Here is a 15754-nt window from a genome sequence, read left to right as displayed (position 1 = left end):
TTTTGAAGCCAAGAAAATGGTATTATCAAAAGAACTGGTATTTCTTTGCAGTACTGTGATGAGGTTAACCTTGGTTACTTACAGTGTTGCCCTTTTAGATGTGGCAGCTTAAGTTGTATGGGGGTCTGCTCTGGGGTATAGTCTTGTTTTTCTGGTTGCCATTCTTTTAAGAAAGGTATCCTGAATCTGGAAATAGTGTAGAAACTGACAGCTAGCGTTCAGAGAAGAGGGTCAAGTAGACGTCATTTGAGAATATAGGTTTAAAAAATTAGATTCTGTCATTCTGCAAAAGTGAAATTTGGATCAAGAAAGGGAGATGGGGGGCTAAAAGCATGGTAGAAAGAGAAGAGGACAGGAGCCAGCATCTGACTGTCAACTATGATGAATGATTTAAAGATTTTAGTCTCTTAAGTGGTTAATCTCAAATCTTGGTATGCTTTTATATACCTGGTCTATAAACCTTAGTATCTGTCAGGTAGCAGGATTCATGAGAGAAAGTGGAATACTTACATTGATATTTGTATTGACTTTTAGTTTATAAGCTAGTTTATTTTAAAAAAATTAGACATTATTAGGAAATACTCTGGAGAAGGCAATGGCACCCCACTCCAGTACTCTTGCCTGGAAAATCCCATGGATGGAGGAGCCTGGTAGGCTGCAGTCCATGGGGTCTCGAAGAGTCGGATATGACTGAGCGACTTCACTTTCACTTTTCACTTTCATGCATTGGAGAAGGAAATGGCAACTCACTCCAGTGTTCTTGCCTGGAGATTCCCAGGGACGGGGGAGCCTGGTGGGCTGCCATCTATGGGGTCGCAAAGAGTCGGACATGACTGAAGTGACGCAGCAGCAGCAGGAAATACTGTAATAGAAATGGTGTTAAATATCCTGAGTCTTTCATATGTCTTTTATTCATTCATTTTGTGTACTATTTCCTGAGGAGTTTTTACTTGTTGAAAGGCTTCTTTTTGCTTTCTCTAAATGCTCATCCTTGTTCTTAAAAAACTTAGTTTGGGTTTCTACCATATTAGTGTTTGGAAATGACTTGGGAGTGGTAATGGCTCACTTGATTAGAATAAATGATAGATTCAGAAGGAAAACATTTTTTCCTTTGTTTATCATTCCTCAAATTTGGTATCTTTTTAGATAGATTTTGAAGAAACTATAATCCAATTAAAAAATAAAAAGGCACTTGGAACCCTTTTTTTTTTTTTTTTTTTTTACATAAACAGTTATTTAGTGGGTTCATTACCAGCAGTTGTTTTCTTAACTCTTAAAAAGCAATAAGGAAAAAAAAAAGTAGTCAAGAAAAAAAAGCAATCAAAGTTTTTCCTTTTGAGTTGGAAAATTAGGTCACAATAGAAATTTGATATTGTTTCTTCCTGCCCACTTTTCTGCTCTGAGAATTATTGTAATTAGTATATTAAAAGTACAGATTCATTACCAAAAACAGCTCTATCACCAGATAGTTGGTTCTTCAAACCTGAAGTTAAAATCAAATATCTACTTAGGTTTATTTTTCTGAAGTCTATCGAATATGCAGGTGACAAGAATATTTATGTTTATTCCTTAGCCATGTTCAAACAGTTTTGACCTTCCTCTGTGCAACATCTTTTGTATCTCTAGGCAACAGGAAAGGATAAATTCACAGAGGGAAGAGATAGAAAGACAACGAAAAATGTTAGCGAAGCGGAAACCTCCTGCCATGGGACAGGCCCCTCCAGCAACCAATGAGCAGAAACAGCGGAAAAGCAAGACCAACGGAGCTGAGAATGAAACGTATGTTCTTTATTAACGCGAACTAAGATACTGTATTTTCCCCTGAGATACAAACCTCCTGTCGAGTGCCACTGGAAGAAGTGATAAATTGTGGAGATTTCTAGAGCTTAACCTTTCTTTTTAGTTACATTAATAGATTTGCTCAACTCATATAAAGGTTGTACACAATTAACTCATTTTCTTAGTCCTAATCTTACATAAGAAGTTTCAAAGGAGAGAAAAAAAATGTCATTTAACTTGATGTCATGCTTTTTGGCCACTCTTAAAACAGGCCACTCTTAAAACAAATGTGATGTCATTAGGTATTCAAATGATGTAACTGCTTGTGGGTGCTTCCAGGCTGTGGTATGTTGGTGTCACCTTAAGGGGATTATCTGGCTCTATTTCAGACTGAAGAACGCACAAGTGAATGCTATTTAGTAGTCTGAAGAACACTAGTTACCACTCACAAATTTAGATAGAACCTAAGAAAAAATAGGTATTATTTTAGGAAAAGAACATTTTCCCAGTAAGCCAAGTCTTGACATTCCCAGTTGTTGTTTGTTTATTTTTTTTTTTCTATTCTGAGAACCTAAGGAAACGCCAGTGTCTTCAGTTGCAGTGTAGTCATCTTTTTCACTGCTAGTCAACAAGTATTCCTTAGTTACCATGAATAGGAGCAGTAGAATATTCAGAGTACAGATGCCTTCTTTCTTCAGTCCCTCCCCATATCAGATTTCCCTAATTGACTTTTGAATTCTTGACCACTAAGAGAATCTTCCGCTAGGACAGGCAGTGGCAAACTTTTTCTCCATTGGGTCAGATAGTAAACACTTCAGGCTTTGCACACTAGAGAGTCTCTGTTGCCACTATTCAACTCTACTGTTATAGCTTGAAAACAGTCATAGGCAGCACGTAAGTGAATGGATGTGGCTGTTTCCAGAACAGATTACTAGGCGAATGGCCCACAGGTTGTAGTTTGCCAAGTAGGCAGGACTGCTGAACAGTTAGAATTAGCATGGGAAATAAAACCAGCAAATTACTTACCTATTTTAAAAATTTCTTATTCATGCTCATCACCACTATCTTTAAGAGGCTTTCCAATTAAAAGGGAAGAAGAGATCTATAAATGTGTAGAAAATCTCTATAGAATTGATGGTAGCCATAAAGTCAGTTTCTGAATTAGATGTTTGAATGTTTGAAATACAAAACATATTTTTCATAGAAACATTCATTGGTATTATAATCAGTATTTCCCTAGTGGCCTTATTGGTTTTTCAAGGGAAAAAGAAATTTCTTAAAGCTGTCATTGTGGGGTTTAATTGTAGCTACAAATGAGAGCTAATGATATCATGTAATTTATTGACTAATATGTCTTTTGCCTTTAGGGTTTTCATGTTAGTTCACAAAAACATATTAACCCATAATCCATTTCAAGTATAAAAATACTTATTACCATTGTTAAAAGTTCATGACATCCCAGAAATGTATCTTTCTTCATTCCAGTGAGAAAGCTGGCTTAACACCAGTCCTCACCCAATACATACCTGATGTCTTGGGGAGCCTTTTCCTTGACATACATTTAGTAAGTCTATGTTAAATGCTTACTATAGGTTCGGCCCTGTTCTGGACACCAGGGTGCAAAGCTGAAGGAGACAGCCCAGCCTTAGGACTCACAGTTTATTTAGGGAAAATGAACAGATGAATAAACTAATAGTTACTTTAAGTATTGTGATAAAGGTATGCACAGTGATTAAGTTTGGAAAACGTCTTCACTAGATTCTAAGCAATATCCCCTTCCAAAAAGTCCAAGTGGGAGACTTTCCTGCTGAACCAGTGACTAAGGCTGCTCCCAATGCAGGGGACCTGGGTTTGATCCCTGATCAGGGAACTAGATCCCACATGCTGAGAGTTCTCATGCCACAACTAAAGATCCCAAATGCTGCAACTAAGACCCGGAGCAGCCAAATAAATAAATAAAAATATTTTTAAAAAATGTTCAAGTAGGAACCCAGTTTTGAAGAATTCTTTAGGCAAAAGTTGTATATATTACTCTGATTATTGTCTTCTTTCATAACTCCTACATTTATTTTGTGAAGGAACTCTTCTTCCAGTATTATTTGAAAATTATTTCATGCCAATGAATAAAACCATTGGCTTAGAAGTAGCAAAGTGGGCACAGGTTATTGTGTGGGTTTTTTTGCCATAGAATAATAATTAGAATTCGGTCTAAGCTAGTAGAGTGTAAGTAAGCAGTTGCCATCTGGAGTCCTGAGTAAAATCCAAGCTGGAAGGCCTTTGGTCTAGTCTTTAATAATTAAGTATCCATGGCTCATTCCCTTGGCCAGAAGCCAAAAATATTCCTCTTGTGTTGGAATGGGTTTTATTATCCTTTCCTGGTACTTAATGTGTTTTAGGTAGAGAGAATTCTAAGCTATGATTTTTTTCATTTCTCCCTTTTTTACTGGTATCTTGAGATATGAGGATGCGATCAGGGTAGGTAGAACATGAAATGATCACCCATAAAGTCAGCCCTTTGAGAACTGTGTTGAGTAGGATTTCACAAAGTATAGATTCCTTTCATATTCTCATTGTAATAGTCACAACAGCTTTTTTAGATAGGTATCATTGCTTGCTGTGTTTTTAGGAAATTGAGGTTAAAGTTTCTTGCCCAAGGTCACATGGTCAGAATTGTGAACCCTAGTCCTCAGACTCCAGATCCTGGACTCTGTCCTCTAGGTTCTTCTCCTTGTATCAAAGTCTAAGAGTTATCAAAAATAACTAAATATGTTGGCTTATTAATTTCCCCCTTAAAAAACTTTTAGACATATGATTTGGCTACCTCTTCCAATGAATTTTCATCTGAATAAGGTATATGACCAAACTCATCTCATAAGTAATGTAAAAATAGAGGTCATTTATTTTTCTCACTTTTTTTTAATAGACTTCCAGCTTTGAAGTCCTTTGTTTACATCACCTCTGATAAATCACAGTTTTCTCTTGTCAAAGAACTGCAAGATAATCTATCTTTTGGTCATTTTAACTAAGTTAAAGTGAATATACTATATAGTATTCTTTGGCATGTCTCTTTAAATAGTCACATTATGATTTCAAATAATTCAGTGAAATTTCTGTCATTATTTTCCAGGTTAACATTAGCAGAATACCATGAACAAGAAGAAATCTTCAAACTCAGATTAGGTCATCTTAAAAAGGTAAGTATAATGAGAAAATGTGTCTGAAGAAATGGAATTTTTAGTTTACATTTGGTGTTTAAGTTGTTTGGTCATTTGGGCAATAATAGCTTCACATACCTGTGGAAATCATTAATAGTTACTTTGGGTCACACCTGTATTCTAATGTTGGAGTTCATGTCTTTCAACTTGCAAGTCAGCTCCAAGCCCCCAGTGAGAGTGCCTTTTCCACCAATGATATACTGATATTTCATTCTGTATACCTCATAGGGCCCCACAAGTGATTATCTTTTTAGTAAAAAATAAATATAAAGTAAGAGCAGATGGTTCTGAAATTGAAGATATTGTGATGTTGTAAATACATAGCAGCTCTTATCTGTTACCTAAACTGGCTAAGAAAAGAAGGTGGTGCACCAGCCATATTTTAACACAAAGGCACCCACATAGAATTTGTTGTTGACAGTGTTCACAGAGGTATCTTTGATGTAGATCACTCGTCTCTTAAATTCAGTAGTGTGTGCTTTTTGATGGGTGCTGCTTATCAGGAAGTTGATCAATAAGTATTTAATAGATTGCTCTTAGGGTGTGCTTATCGTCTGTCCTTGCCCTTCTCAGATCTTGTTAAATCAGTGGAATTTAAAAGCACTAAGTAGAATCGCAGTTATAGAACAGAACCAGTTAGAGAAGCTGATTTTAAAAACCTGATTTAAAAACCTGATTTGTGTTTTTTTTTTTTTTAAGAAAAAAAGATTGCATGCCTGTATGTATACATACACAACATTTCTGGAAACTTACACAAGGAACTTAGTGATTGTATCTGGGGAGTGGCCATGGAGAGGGTGGAAGCTTTTCACTTTTCCTGCTGTTCTTCTCTGTATGGTTTGAGTTTTATTTATTATTTTGCTGTGGGATCATATTTAAGATTAAAATTCCAGTGCTTAACAAAAATCTTTTTCAGTGGAAAACATCTCAGCCTTTCATAAGAGGGATGTCTGCTTTTGTTTTTGAAATGAGAGTCTAAAAAGGTAAAGTTTCCCGTGTTCTAAGCTGTTTCTTTCCTTTTCACTTTAGGAGGAAGCAGAGATCCAGGCAGAGCTGGAAAGGCTAGAAAGGGTTAGAAATCTACATATCAGGGAACTAAAAAGGATACATAATGAAGATAATTCACAGTAAGCAACTTGGGGGTATGTTGGGTTGGAGATTGCTGAATACTTTCTGACATGAATTGTCCAGAATGATATTTTTGCTTATTGTAAAGTTGGTAAACCATTCCATGGTGTATTTAACTCTGTTGTAGGTGTAATAATATGTTTTATAAACAAAATTATGATTTGCATTGGTTTAAATACATATAAATATATTAGGTTTATATATTAAGTATATGTTTATGCATACAGCACTTTTACGCACATAGAGCTCATTAAAGCAATGTAACTTTGCAGTCGCAAATGGTTTAGGTGCACTGTGTACTCAGATTTACCCTCCTAGCCTTAGTGAAGTGGAAGCATTAGGGTGACAGTGGGGTGGTGTGGAAAGACTGTTGGATTGAAAATGACACTGAGTTTCTGAATGACCTTTATAGGTCTTTAAAGTGTTGAGATTTTTAAGAAAGACTCAAGTTCAGTACATTAATTGTAGATAAATGCTCATCTTTGTAAGTCATTTAAGGAATTAAAACTGTGAAAAGTAGATTGTAAATGGCAAGTGGCTTCTAACGATAATCCTTTTATTCCCCCCACATTTTCCTAATTCTGAAACATGGAGGTTTTGGCATAGCTACAGCTTGTATATTTTTGTTTGGCCAGAGTGAGCCATGGACTTGGCTTTCTATAAGTGGCAGCAACAGCAGCTACCGTTACTGTGCACCCTGTGTCAGGCAGAGTGCCGAGGGCCCCTGCGTTCTGTCGTTCAGTTGTCACAGTAGCCCATTGCAGTGGGTCATCTTCAATACGTAGATCTGGAAAGTGGCTTAGAGAAATTAAGTTAACTTGTCTAGCGACTAGTGTGGCCAAACAAAGAGTTGAGATGTGGCTCTGACTCCACAGTGAAACCCTATGCGGTGATGTCACCTCTCTCCACAGGTGTGCCACTGTCTCAAAATCAAAATACTTTGAGGATTATTAGTAGGGCTGAGAAGGAACTAGGTAGAAACACCTAAAAGTTATTTTTGCCAGAATCTGTCATTTCTTTATCTTATTGCTAGAAAATGATACAAGATGGAATCCTATATGGGGAAAACAGTTACATCATGAAGACGTAAAGAGAAAAAATGAATGCACGTAGAGCATGTGACTCACTTTATAATGAGACCTGATTTTAAGGCCATGGAAACTATCTTGGGATTTTATTGTGTTTTTGAATGGAGGGGACGTGTGGTTCTTGAGGGGTTTGCAGGACCCCGGTAGCAGTTTGGAAATCCCTGGCCCAGTGTACAGCCCTGCGCCCCCCTCCTTTATGGCAGGGCAGAAAGAGGGGAAAGTCCACAAGGGCCACTAGTCTAATTGTGGCTGTGCTGCAGCTGGCACCTGGGTCTCACGACTCCACAGCTAATGTTGTTCATCATAGTTACGCCTTCTCTTGGAACCATAGAGTTTTTCCTATGCTCAGAATTAGCTATATCGCGGTGATTGCCAAACTGTTGGCAGCATCTGTAATTGTCAGACATTCTGGAAATTTCACAAACAGGGAAAATTGTGTAGTACTTGACCTCAAAATGTTGTTGTTTTGTATTCTGTTTCCACAGATTTAAAGATCATCCAACGCTAAATGACAGATATTTGTTGTTACATCTTTTGGGTAGAGGAGGTTTCAGTGAAGTTTACAAGGTAAGTATGAGGAACTGGGTATAGAGACTGAGAGTTAAGTTATTGGTTATTACAAACTTAGAAAACATTTAAAATAGTGATAGAATTGTGACTGATATCTACTGGCAAAAATTCCAAACTCTTAAGAACCTGTGTATCAAAATGATCCCTTGGAGAAGGAGATGGCAACCCACTCCAGTATTCTTGCTTGGGAGATCCCATGGACAGGTGGGCTATGGTCCATGTGGTCACAAAAGAGTCAGCCACAACTTAGAGTCTAAACAACGACTATCTTTGGGAGAACTGCTTCTAGTAAACTTGTGACTAAGCAGGAGTCAATATTTTACCCTGTTTATCAAGTTTGAAGAGTAATTACAGATTAAAAAAAAAAACAAAACAGAAAATAGCGCCATTTCTGGGTAATGGAATAGTGGTGATTTTTACTCTGGTTTTGTACTTTCGGCCTCATCTGTATTTGTTAGAGATGAGTGCTACTTTTATTCTAATAAAATATATATATATATATATATATATATATATATATATAATGTTTAAAATAGATGTACTAAAAAATTAATTCTTTGAAAACCTGGTTTTTGCTTTTAAAGTGTTGGCGTCTTCCACGTCAGAGTGTTTAGTAACACTGGTTTTGCTGAAGGATTGTCCTGGCTTAGAGTGCTTCAGTTGGCCCAGCAAAGTCCAGGCTACTGTGGCCCCCAGGTGATTTTCCATGAATGAGAAATTCTGCCTGTTTTAAATACACCTTTAGATATATAACACACTCAGCAACCACAACCTCCTTAAATTTCTCTGTTTCTGGCACCTGGCATTTAAATGCCCAATTAGTTTATTAATTTGTCTTTACTGTATGACCCTAGTAATTCCCTCTTTTCTAAGTTGTAGCCCCTACTGTTAATGATTTATGTTATGCCCATATGAATTTTTATATAGAAAATCTTTTGAGTGAAATACTTATTTCAGATAAAAACATTAGTTTTTCTTTTTTCTCTTTTTTAATGTTAATTTTTTTATTGTGTGATGTATACATGATACCTACCATTTTAACCATTTTTAAGTATACAGTGGCATTACATATACAGTGTCGTGAAAGTGTCATCACTTCCCATTTCCAGAATTATGATAATATTTCTAGTGTACTGCTGGGTTTAATTTTCTAGTATTTTGCTCATATTTTTAATCTATGATCATAAGTGGTATTGGCTTACAGTGTTTTCTTATGTGCAGGCAGCACTGTCTAGCTTTGATGTCATAGTTATTCCAGGAGTTGTGAAACTTCTTTTTTCCCATGTTCTGGAATGTTTTGCATTACATGTTGGCTACGTGGAAGTTGTTAGTGCTAAATCATAAAATCAGCTGGGTGGTTGTCATTTTAGAGGAAAATAGCCTTTTCAGTTTCTTTTACACATATTGACCTATTCAGACTTTCTTCCCTTTCTTAAGTTAGTTTTGATAATTCATTTTTCCTGGAAAATCATCCTATTTCATCATGATTTCCATACTTTATAAGTTATTTCCCTTATGAAATGTTTATTTTTGTATCTTTTGACTAATAGGCCAGAGGTTAGTTAGTGTTTCTTTTTTCCTCTGGAGATTAACTTTTTATTTTTGTTGATCAGATCTACTATTTGATTTGTTTTGTTTTCATTGACTTTTGCTTTCAAATCTTCCTTCTGTTTAGTTGTCATTCTTGGGTCATATACTTAGTTTATTATTTATTTGGGGTAATTTTAAAAATTGTGATTAAAAACACATAGCATAAAAATGACTAACTTAACCTTTTTTAAGTGTTCAGTTGTTGCCGTTCAGTCGTGCAGTCATGTCCAGCTCTTTGTGACCCCATGGATTGCAGCATGCCAGGCTTCGTTTTCCTTCACTATCTCTGGGAATTTATTCAAACTCATGTCCATTGAGTTGATGATGCCATCCAACCATCTCATCCTTCGTTGTCCTCTTCTCCTCCTGCCTTCAGTCTTTTCCAGCATCAGGGCCTTTTCCAATGAGTCAGCTCTTTGCATCAGGTGGCCAAAGTATTAGAGCTTCAGCATCAGTCCTTCCAGTGAATATTCAGGGTTGATTTCCTTTAGGATTGACTAGTTTGGATTCCTTGCTGTCCATGGGGCTCTCAAGAGTCTTCTCAGTTCAGTAGTGTTACATATATTCATGTTGTTCTGAAACAGATCTTCAGAACTTTTTCATCTTGCAGAACAGGAGCTCTACTCACTAATCAGCAGCTGTCCTTTTCCTTCTTTCTCCAGCTGCCAGTAACCACAATTCTACTTTATATTTTTATTAATTTGATTATTTTTTGATAGCTCACGTGAGGAATCACAGTGTTTGTCTTTTTGTGACTGGCTTATTTCATTTACCATAATGTTCTCAAAGTTTATCCATGTTGGAGCATGTGACAAGATTTTCTTCTTTTTAAACTTGGATAACCCTGAGATTGTATATATATACTTCATTTTCTTTATCCGTTCATCATCTGTCAGTTGACATTTGTGTTGCTTCCTTCTCTTATCTATTGTGAATAGTGCTGCTTTGAGTACGCATGTGTAAATACCTCTTTGAGATCTTGCTTTCAGTTCTTCTGGCTGTATACCCAGAAGTGGGACTATTTCTTTTTTAAAATCATCAAAATTGGTTCTTGGTGCTTCACTTGTTAGTGATTTCTTCATATTTTTTCCTATTCTTCAAACATTTTAACACTTCTGAAGTCTAAATGCTTCTTACAACAATATGTACATTAATGTATTCTTTTGCTGTCTTCCGTATAGCCCTTCTTAGACCATTGGTGAATCACAGTGTCTTGAACTCAGAAATAGGTTTTGATAATAGGAAAAAATGACACTTGTAGTTCATTGGTGCTCTTACAAGTTAGGTGATGTTTAATCTGGCTTTTAATGGCTTGAAATGGTTCCCTCCTATAAAACCATGATGGATACATGCATACAGGTGGACTTTAGACTCTGTAAGAAAAATAGAGTTCAAAAGTTTCCATTTCTGTGAAATAAGATATTGTTTGAATTGAATGGTTTTTGTATTTTAAAAATACTGGTTTAAATTTGGTATATATTAGAAGTTTCTTTTATAAGCAGGCCTCTCTTGTATCCTGTGCTTTCCTAGAGGTAGCTTGTCTTTTAAAAGATCTGTAGAGTAATCACCACTCTTCATGGACTGTATATCCTCTGCCTGTTGTCTTCATCTATTCATACGTTTGTGGAAGCTGGCAGATAGGTGGTAATAGCATTGGAACTGAAGCAGTAAGTTTTTAATTTGGACATTAAAGCCAAATTCATTCTAAAAAAGTTCCTAAAAAAATTGTATTGGGGAAATCTGTTGTAAAATGCTACTTTTTCAAATTGTGATGTACGCCAGGCGTCCTTGAAAATCTGTTACCTTTTTTTAACCCCATAATCTAGCACCACTGAGCTGATCTGGAGCTTGGGCCAACAGTGGTGGCCTTTGGGGAAAGCATGGCCCTTTTTTTGGACGGTGCTGCATAAGTGACTAGCTTCTGACATTGTTGAGGTCCAAAATTACTTTTTATTTATCCAGTATGTAGGGGTGCAATTAAACAAACTTAGCAAAGAGGTGTGTCCTGTTTCTTAAGGAAGCAGATAGTCTCTGACCCTAGCATTTCAAAAGTGGCAGGACCTCTGAACCTAAAACTGCTCTAAAAATAAAGCCTATTAAAAAATATTTACAAAAAGGAAAAAAAAAAAAACCGTGGCAGGAATTACTGTTGAAGAATGTCAAGTCCCAGAACCAGCTAAGGGACAAGAGCCAAGAGGTGAGAAAAGTCCCAAATAGGGTAGATGATATCCAGAAAGAGAGTTGTTTAGAAGTGACTGTTAAGGCATGGACTGTCTTTCTGTTTATTGTATATGCTAGGTTTTATTTTCTAAACCCCTTGGTGCCAGTGTGTCTGGAGACTTCTCGATTGTCTCATCACAAGTTTCAAGAAAGATGATTACAACTCTGAAGGAAGTGTGCTCTCCACTGCCCTTGTTATTTAATAATGCATTTTGGACTTTTGAAAATGTTGGTCTGTTAAACAGAAGCTTCTGGTCAGTAGCCTGTAATTTTTGTTAGCATTATCCACAGTATAATTTATTCCTTTTCTTTATAGGCATTTGATCTAACAGAACAAAGATACGTAGCTGTGAAAATTCACCAGTTAAATAAAAACTGGAGAGATGAGAAAAAGGAGAATTACCACAAGTAAGTGATACTAGAGTATCTGATTTTTCAAAATTTAGTATTAATAGCTGTAGTTTGAGCACTATGTTAAGAGCTTTACATGCATTGCTGTTGTTTCATTTAATCCTCATAACTGTCCTTGGAGAGTAAATAAATCTTCCATCTTACTGATAAGGAAATTGATACTTACAGAATTGAGTAACAGCTAAAAAATGGCTGAGCCTGTATTTAAATCCAGACTTCCCTTAATCCAGGCCCATGTGTTTAACCCTCCCCTTCCATTGTGCCTCTAAAAGTAGCTATAATAAATAAGTAAAGCCTCATAAATTATTGTTGCTTGTCTGTAGAAAATGTGAGAGCGTTCTTTAGTGGTCTGGGGACCTTGGGGAGCATGGGGTGGGGCTTCTGCTGCTGCTTCAGTCTCATCATGGAGGAGACCGTGCGGCACTGGCGCCCCTCAGTGTGGTCCTCAGTGCTGGACCCTCCTCCCCCGTCACAGGCTTCCCGTCTCAGAGTTCTTGTCCTCAGTGTCCCACTTGCTGTGCTCGCCCCTTTCTAGATGCCATTGTGGCAGCCCTCATCTGTACCGGGGGTGCAGGATGGGAGGGTAACTTTTTAGAATGAACAGTTTTTACATGTGCAGGTAGGAATGTTTTTCTTCCACTAACATAAGCCCTTGCCTGTCTCTGCCCTGAGCTTCAGAACATTGAAGTTACAGCTCACTTGCTTTGGAGGCCACTCAGACTTTTCTGTTAGAATCTCCCCTGGCCGTAATATTATTTCCTTTTTGTAGTAACAAGTACTATGTTAGACATATCCTACCCCTGAAAGGAGAGACAGCCCCTTTTGATATAAAGCAGTCTACCTCCATTCTATAAAAGCACTTTTGCTTTCTCTTATAAATAGTACTCTGGAAGGAGAAAGGCAGAAGAGTGGACTTTGAAGAGCCTTTTAGGTGGCTTCTAAATCTCAGTAGAAAAATAAAACATTTCTACATCATTAACCCATTCTTGAGGCTTGGAGCAAGGCAACTCCTGCCTTATGGCTACTGTTCATCAGGGACCCAGGAACTCTTGCTGCTCTGTGCAGGTTGGCAGAGGTGCTCAGTGCTGGAAGAGAGAAGGTTCCTGTGGCGTTAGGAGAGAGAGTGCTTAGCAGAGGCGGGAAAAAGGATGTTGTGTGCTCTGTGCATGGCACTCTGCCTGTGTCCGTGTGTGACAGGTGGCTGCAGTCCAGATGCTTTTGAGGAGCAGTTACATTATTACAAGTACATTCCAGGCACTCGACAGGCAGGGACAAATGGCATGCGGCCGCAATTGCCAGGGAGCACTTAAGAGAAGACACCCACATGTTCTGACCAGTTAGGAAAATGGTGAGAAATGTCCTCATCATATTGAGACTCAAAGAGTACCTTAGGGTATAGGAACAGTACCTGCATCTCTTTCACAGTGTCCTTCGGCTATCCTCGGAGCCTGTTCTGCAGCTTGTGTGCGCTGCCAACTCTAAACCAGCTGACTCTACAAGGGATGGACCTTGGTGAACCTTGAGGAGATAGTTCCTCTGCAGAGATTTATACAGACTTTGCCTCGTCTCCATGTCCAGCTTTCAGGCTGAGTTTAAAGAGAACTCAGGGGTCGAAGACTGTGGTGACTGCCCATGGGGGTTGTGCTCACTGTAGCCTTTTGAAGCAGTGAGGGATGGACACCAGGACCTCCTTGACACGCTTGGCAAGCTGTTTGAGTCCTGGTGGGTGTGGATGGGGTCTCCTTTCCCATTTGTCTGCCAGATGGAGTCGCAGAGCAGCTGAAGGGGGTAGTCTCGTGTCTGAGTTCTTAGAGGTTCAGCTCCAGCTCCCAGTGCTGCCTTCCTATTCTTTGCTTCCTCACCAAGGCAGGAATCATGACTCCTGAGCACCTTCTGTGGAGCCATCTGGGCAGGAGCCATTTCCCAGTTGATAGACACACTGGTGGAGGGGTGGGTGGTGCAAAATTTTTGTGACCTCCATTCATCCTTGTGGGAAAATTCCTACAGCATTTCCACCTTTCTTGGAAAGATTTTGCTTGCTAAGTGATAATAAATCATACAGAGGAATTTTAGGTTATAAATAATAGTGAATTAGCAATATGGCATTAACCCCCTTGAACTGAGATTAGGGAGACATGTCAGGGGCTGAACAGATTTTAGAGAGTGCTTCAGAAAGTCAGTGTGAAGCTGAAGAGGAGTAATTTCAGTGTTGTGGTCACATTATAAAATATGAAAATACTGCTGTTACCTGCATATAGTAAGATCTTCTGCTTGCTTTTTCCTTCATGGGGATGACTTCCCAGCGCCATCTGGAATCAGACCATGTATTTGGGTGAAAAAGAGAAAAATTCAAAGAAAACAAAAGGCTGTTGTATTGTTTTATTTAGAGTTCTATTTTGCACCCCCTTTCCTCTCCTTTCTCTGAAAGTAATAGAAGTAAACTGATGGTTTTGCTTTTGCATTATTAAGCATTAACAGGCATTACTTGATTTCTTTAACCTCCCAAAATAGATATTAAGAAGTTTATGGTAGGGAAAATTTCATATAAAGCTATCCACAGAAATAACTGTATCTGTACTCTTGTATGATACTCTTTTCTAATTTTCTAGGATTTAATTACTGAAAGTCTAAATATATATCTCCTTAGAGTAGAAGACTAAATGGATCAGTTTCTTATTTGTTTCCTTATTTATAGCACATTGGTCCCTTCGATGTTTAGTTGAAATTTGAACATACGAAGGATGTAAGAATATAAGGAGAACCTCTGCCTTGCCTGGTGAACTGTAGCAGATGGCCTTAGTGCCCGACGTGATGTTGAGGGGGGTCCTTTCATGACACACAGAAAGTTTCCTAAGTTGGCAAGGACTTGTGACAGTTTCTTTAATTTATAATTTTTTCTTCCTTTATTTTCCTCAGTTTTTTAATACCTCCATGGAGAAATTGGTCTCTACTCTGAAATGCACAAAATCAAAAAGTTAAAAGGGCGGAGAACGATAGATTTCTAGTGTGTGAGAATAAGAAATGACTTAACAGTAATCTGTTTAGACCATAGGTTTCTGAACTTGTTTTTTTAGAAATAGTACTACCTTTATTTTACCGAATGAAATGAGGTATTACATGATTTTTTTTTTTTTGTCCATGCTATGAGGCATGTGGGATCTTAGTTCCTCACCAGGAATCAAACCTGCTTACCCTGCATTGGAAGCGTGGTTGTGCTCCGACTCAGTGCTGACAAGTTTTTCTTTTCAGAAAGACATAAAGATACTGATGAGGACTTCCCTGGTGGTCCAGTGGTTAAGGATCTGCCTGCCAATGCAGGGGGCATGGGTTTGGTCCCTGGTCCCAGAAGATTCCACATGCTGCAGGGCAGCTAATAAGCCTGTGCATCAAAACTACTAAACCCACGTTCTAGAGTCCATGCTCTGCAACAAGAGAAGCCCCACAACTAGAGAGTAGCCCCTACTCAGCACAGCTAGACAAAGCCTGTGCACAGCAACAAAGACTCAGAGCCGCCAAAAAGTCTTTTAAAATTAAAAAAAAAGTGCTGATGAAATGAAGCATCAGAACAAGCAAAACTGCCCAAAATGGCCACTTGAAAAATAAACCTAATCAAACAAGCTTTTCTTTGGGGAAGAACATTTAGTCACTTTTAGATTCCTATTCTTCCCCTCCCTCTTCCCCTAGTTGTTCCTCAGTTTTCTTCGATTGAGTACTTTCTGTGTATTTTTGACATGCTGGAATACATTTCAGAAA

At 37.9% G+C, this 15754-nt stretch overlaps 1 protein-coding gene across 11 annotated transcripts in view; it reads left to right on the top strand.

Moving 5' to 3' along the window:
* TLK2 (tousled like kinase 2) overlaps positions 1 to 15754 on the top strand; it is a 124353-nt gene that overhangs the window by 91784 nt on the left and 16815 nt on the right. For all 11 annotated transcript variants that reach the window (XM_025279893.3, XM_025279892.3, XM_025279895.3 and 8 more), the window contains 5 exons: positions 1627 to 1779; positions 4907 to 4973; positions 6024 to 6121; positions 7696 to 7777; positions 11907 to 11998. In XM_025279893.3, the coding sequence (XP_025135678.1) occupies positions 1627 to 1779; positions 4907 to 4973; positions 6024 to 6121; positions 7696 to 7777; positions 11907 to 11998 (492 nt within the window). The remainder of the gene's footprint in view (positions 1 to 1626; positions 1780 to 4906; positions 4974 to 6023; positions 6122 to 7695; positions 7778 to 11906; positions 11999 to 15754) is intronic.

Source organism: Bubalus bubalis, chromosome 3, assembly GCF_019923935.1.
Source record: "Bubalus bubalis isolate 160015118507 breed Murrah chromosome 3, NDDB_SH_1, whole genome shotgun sequence".
In the NCBI taxonomy this organism is placed as follows: Eukaryota; Metazoa; Chordata; class Mammalia; order Artiodactyla; family Bovidae; genus Bubalus; species Bubalus bubalis.
This window is presented reverse-complemented; position numbering and strand designations above follow the sequence as displayed.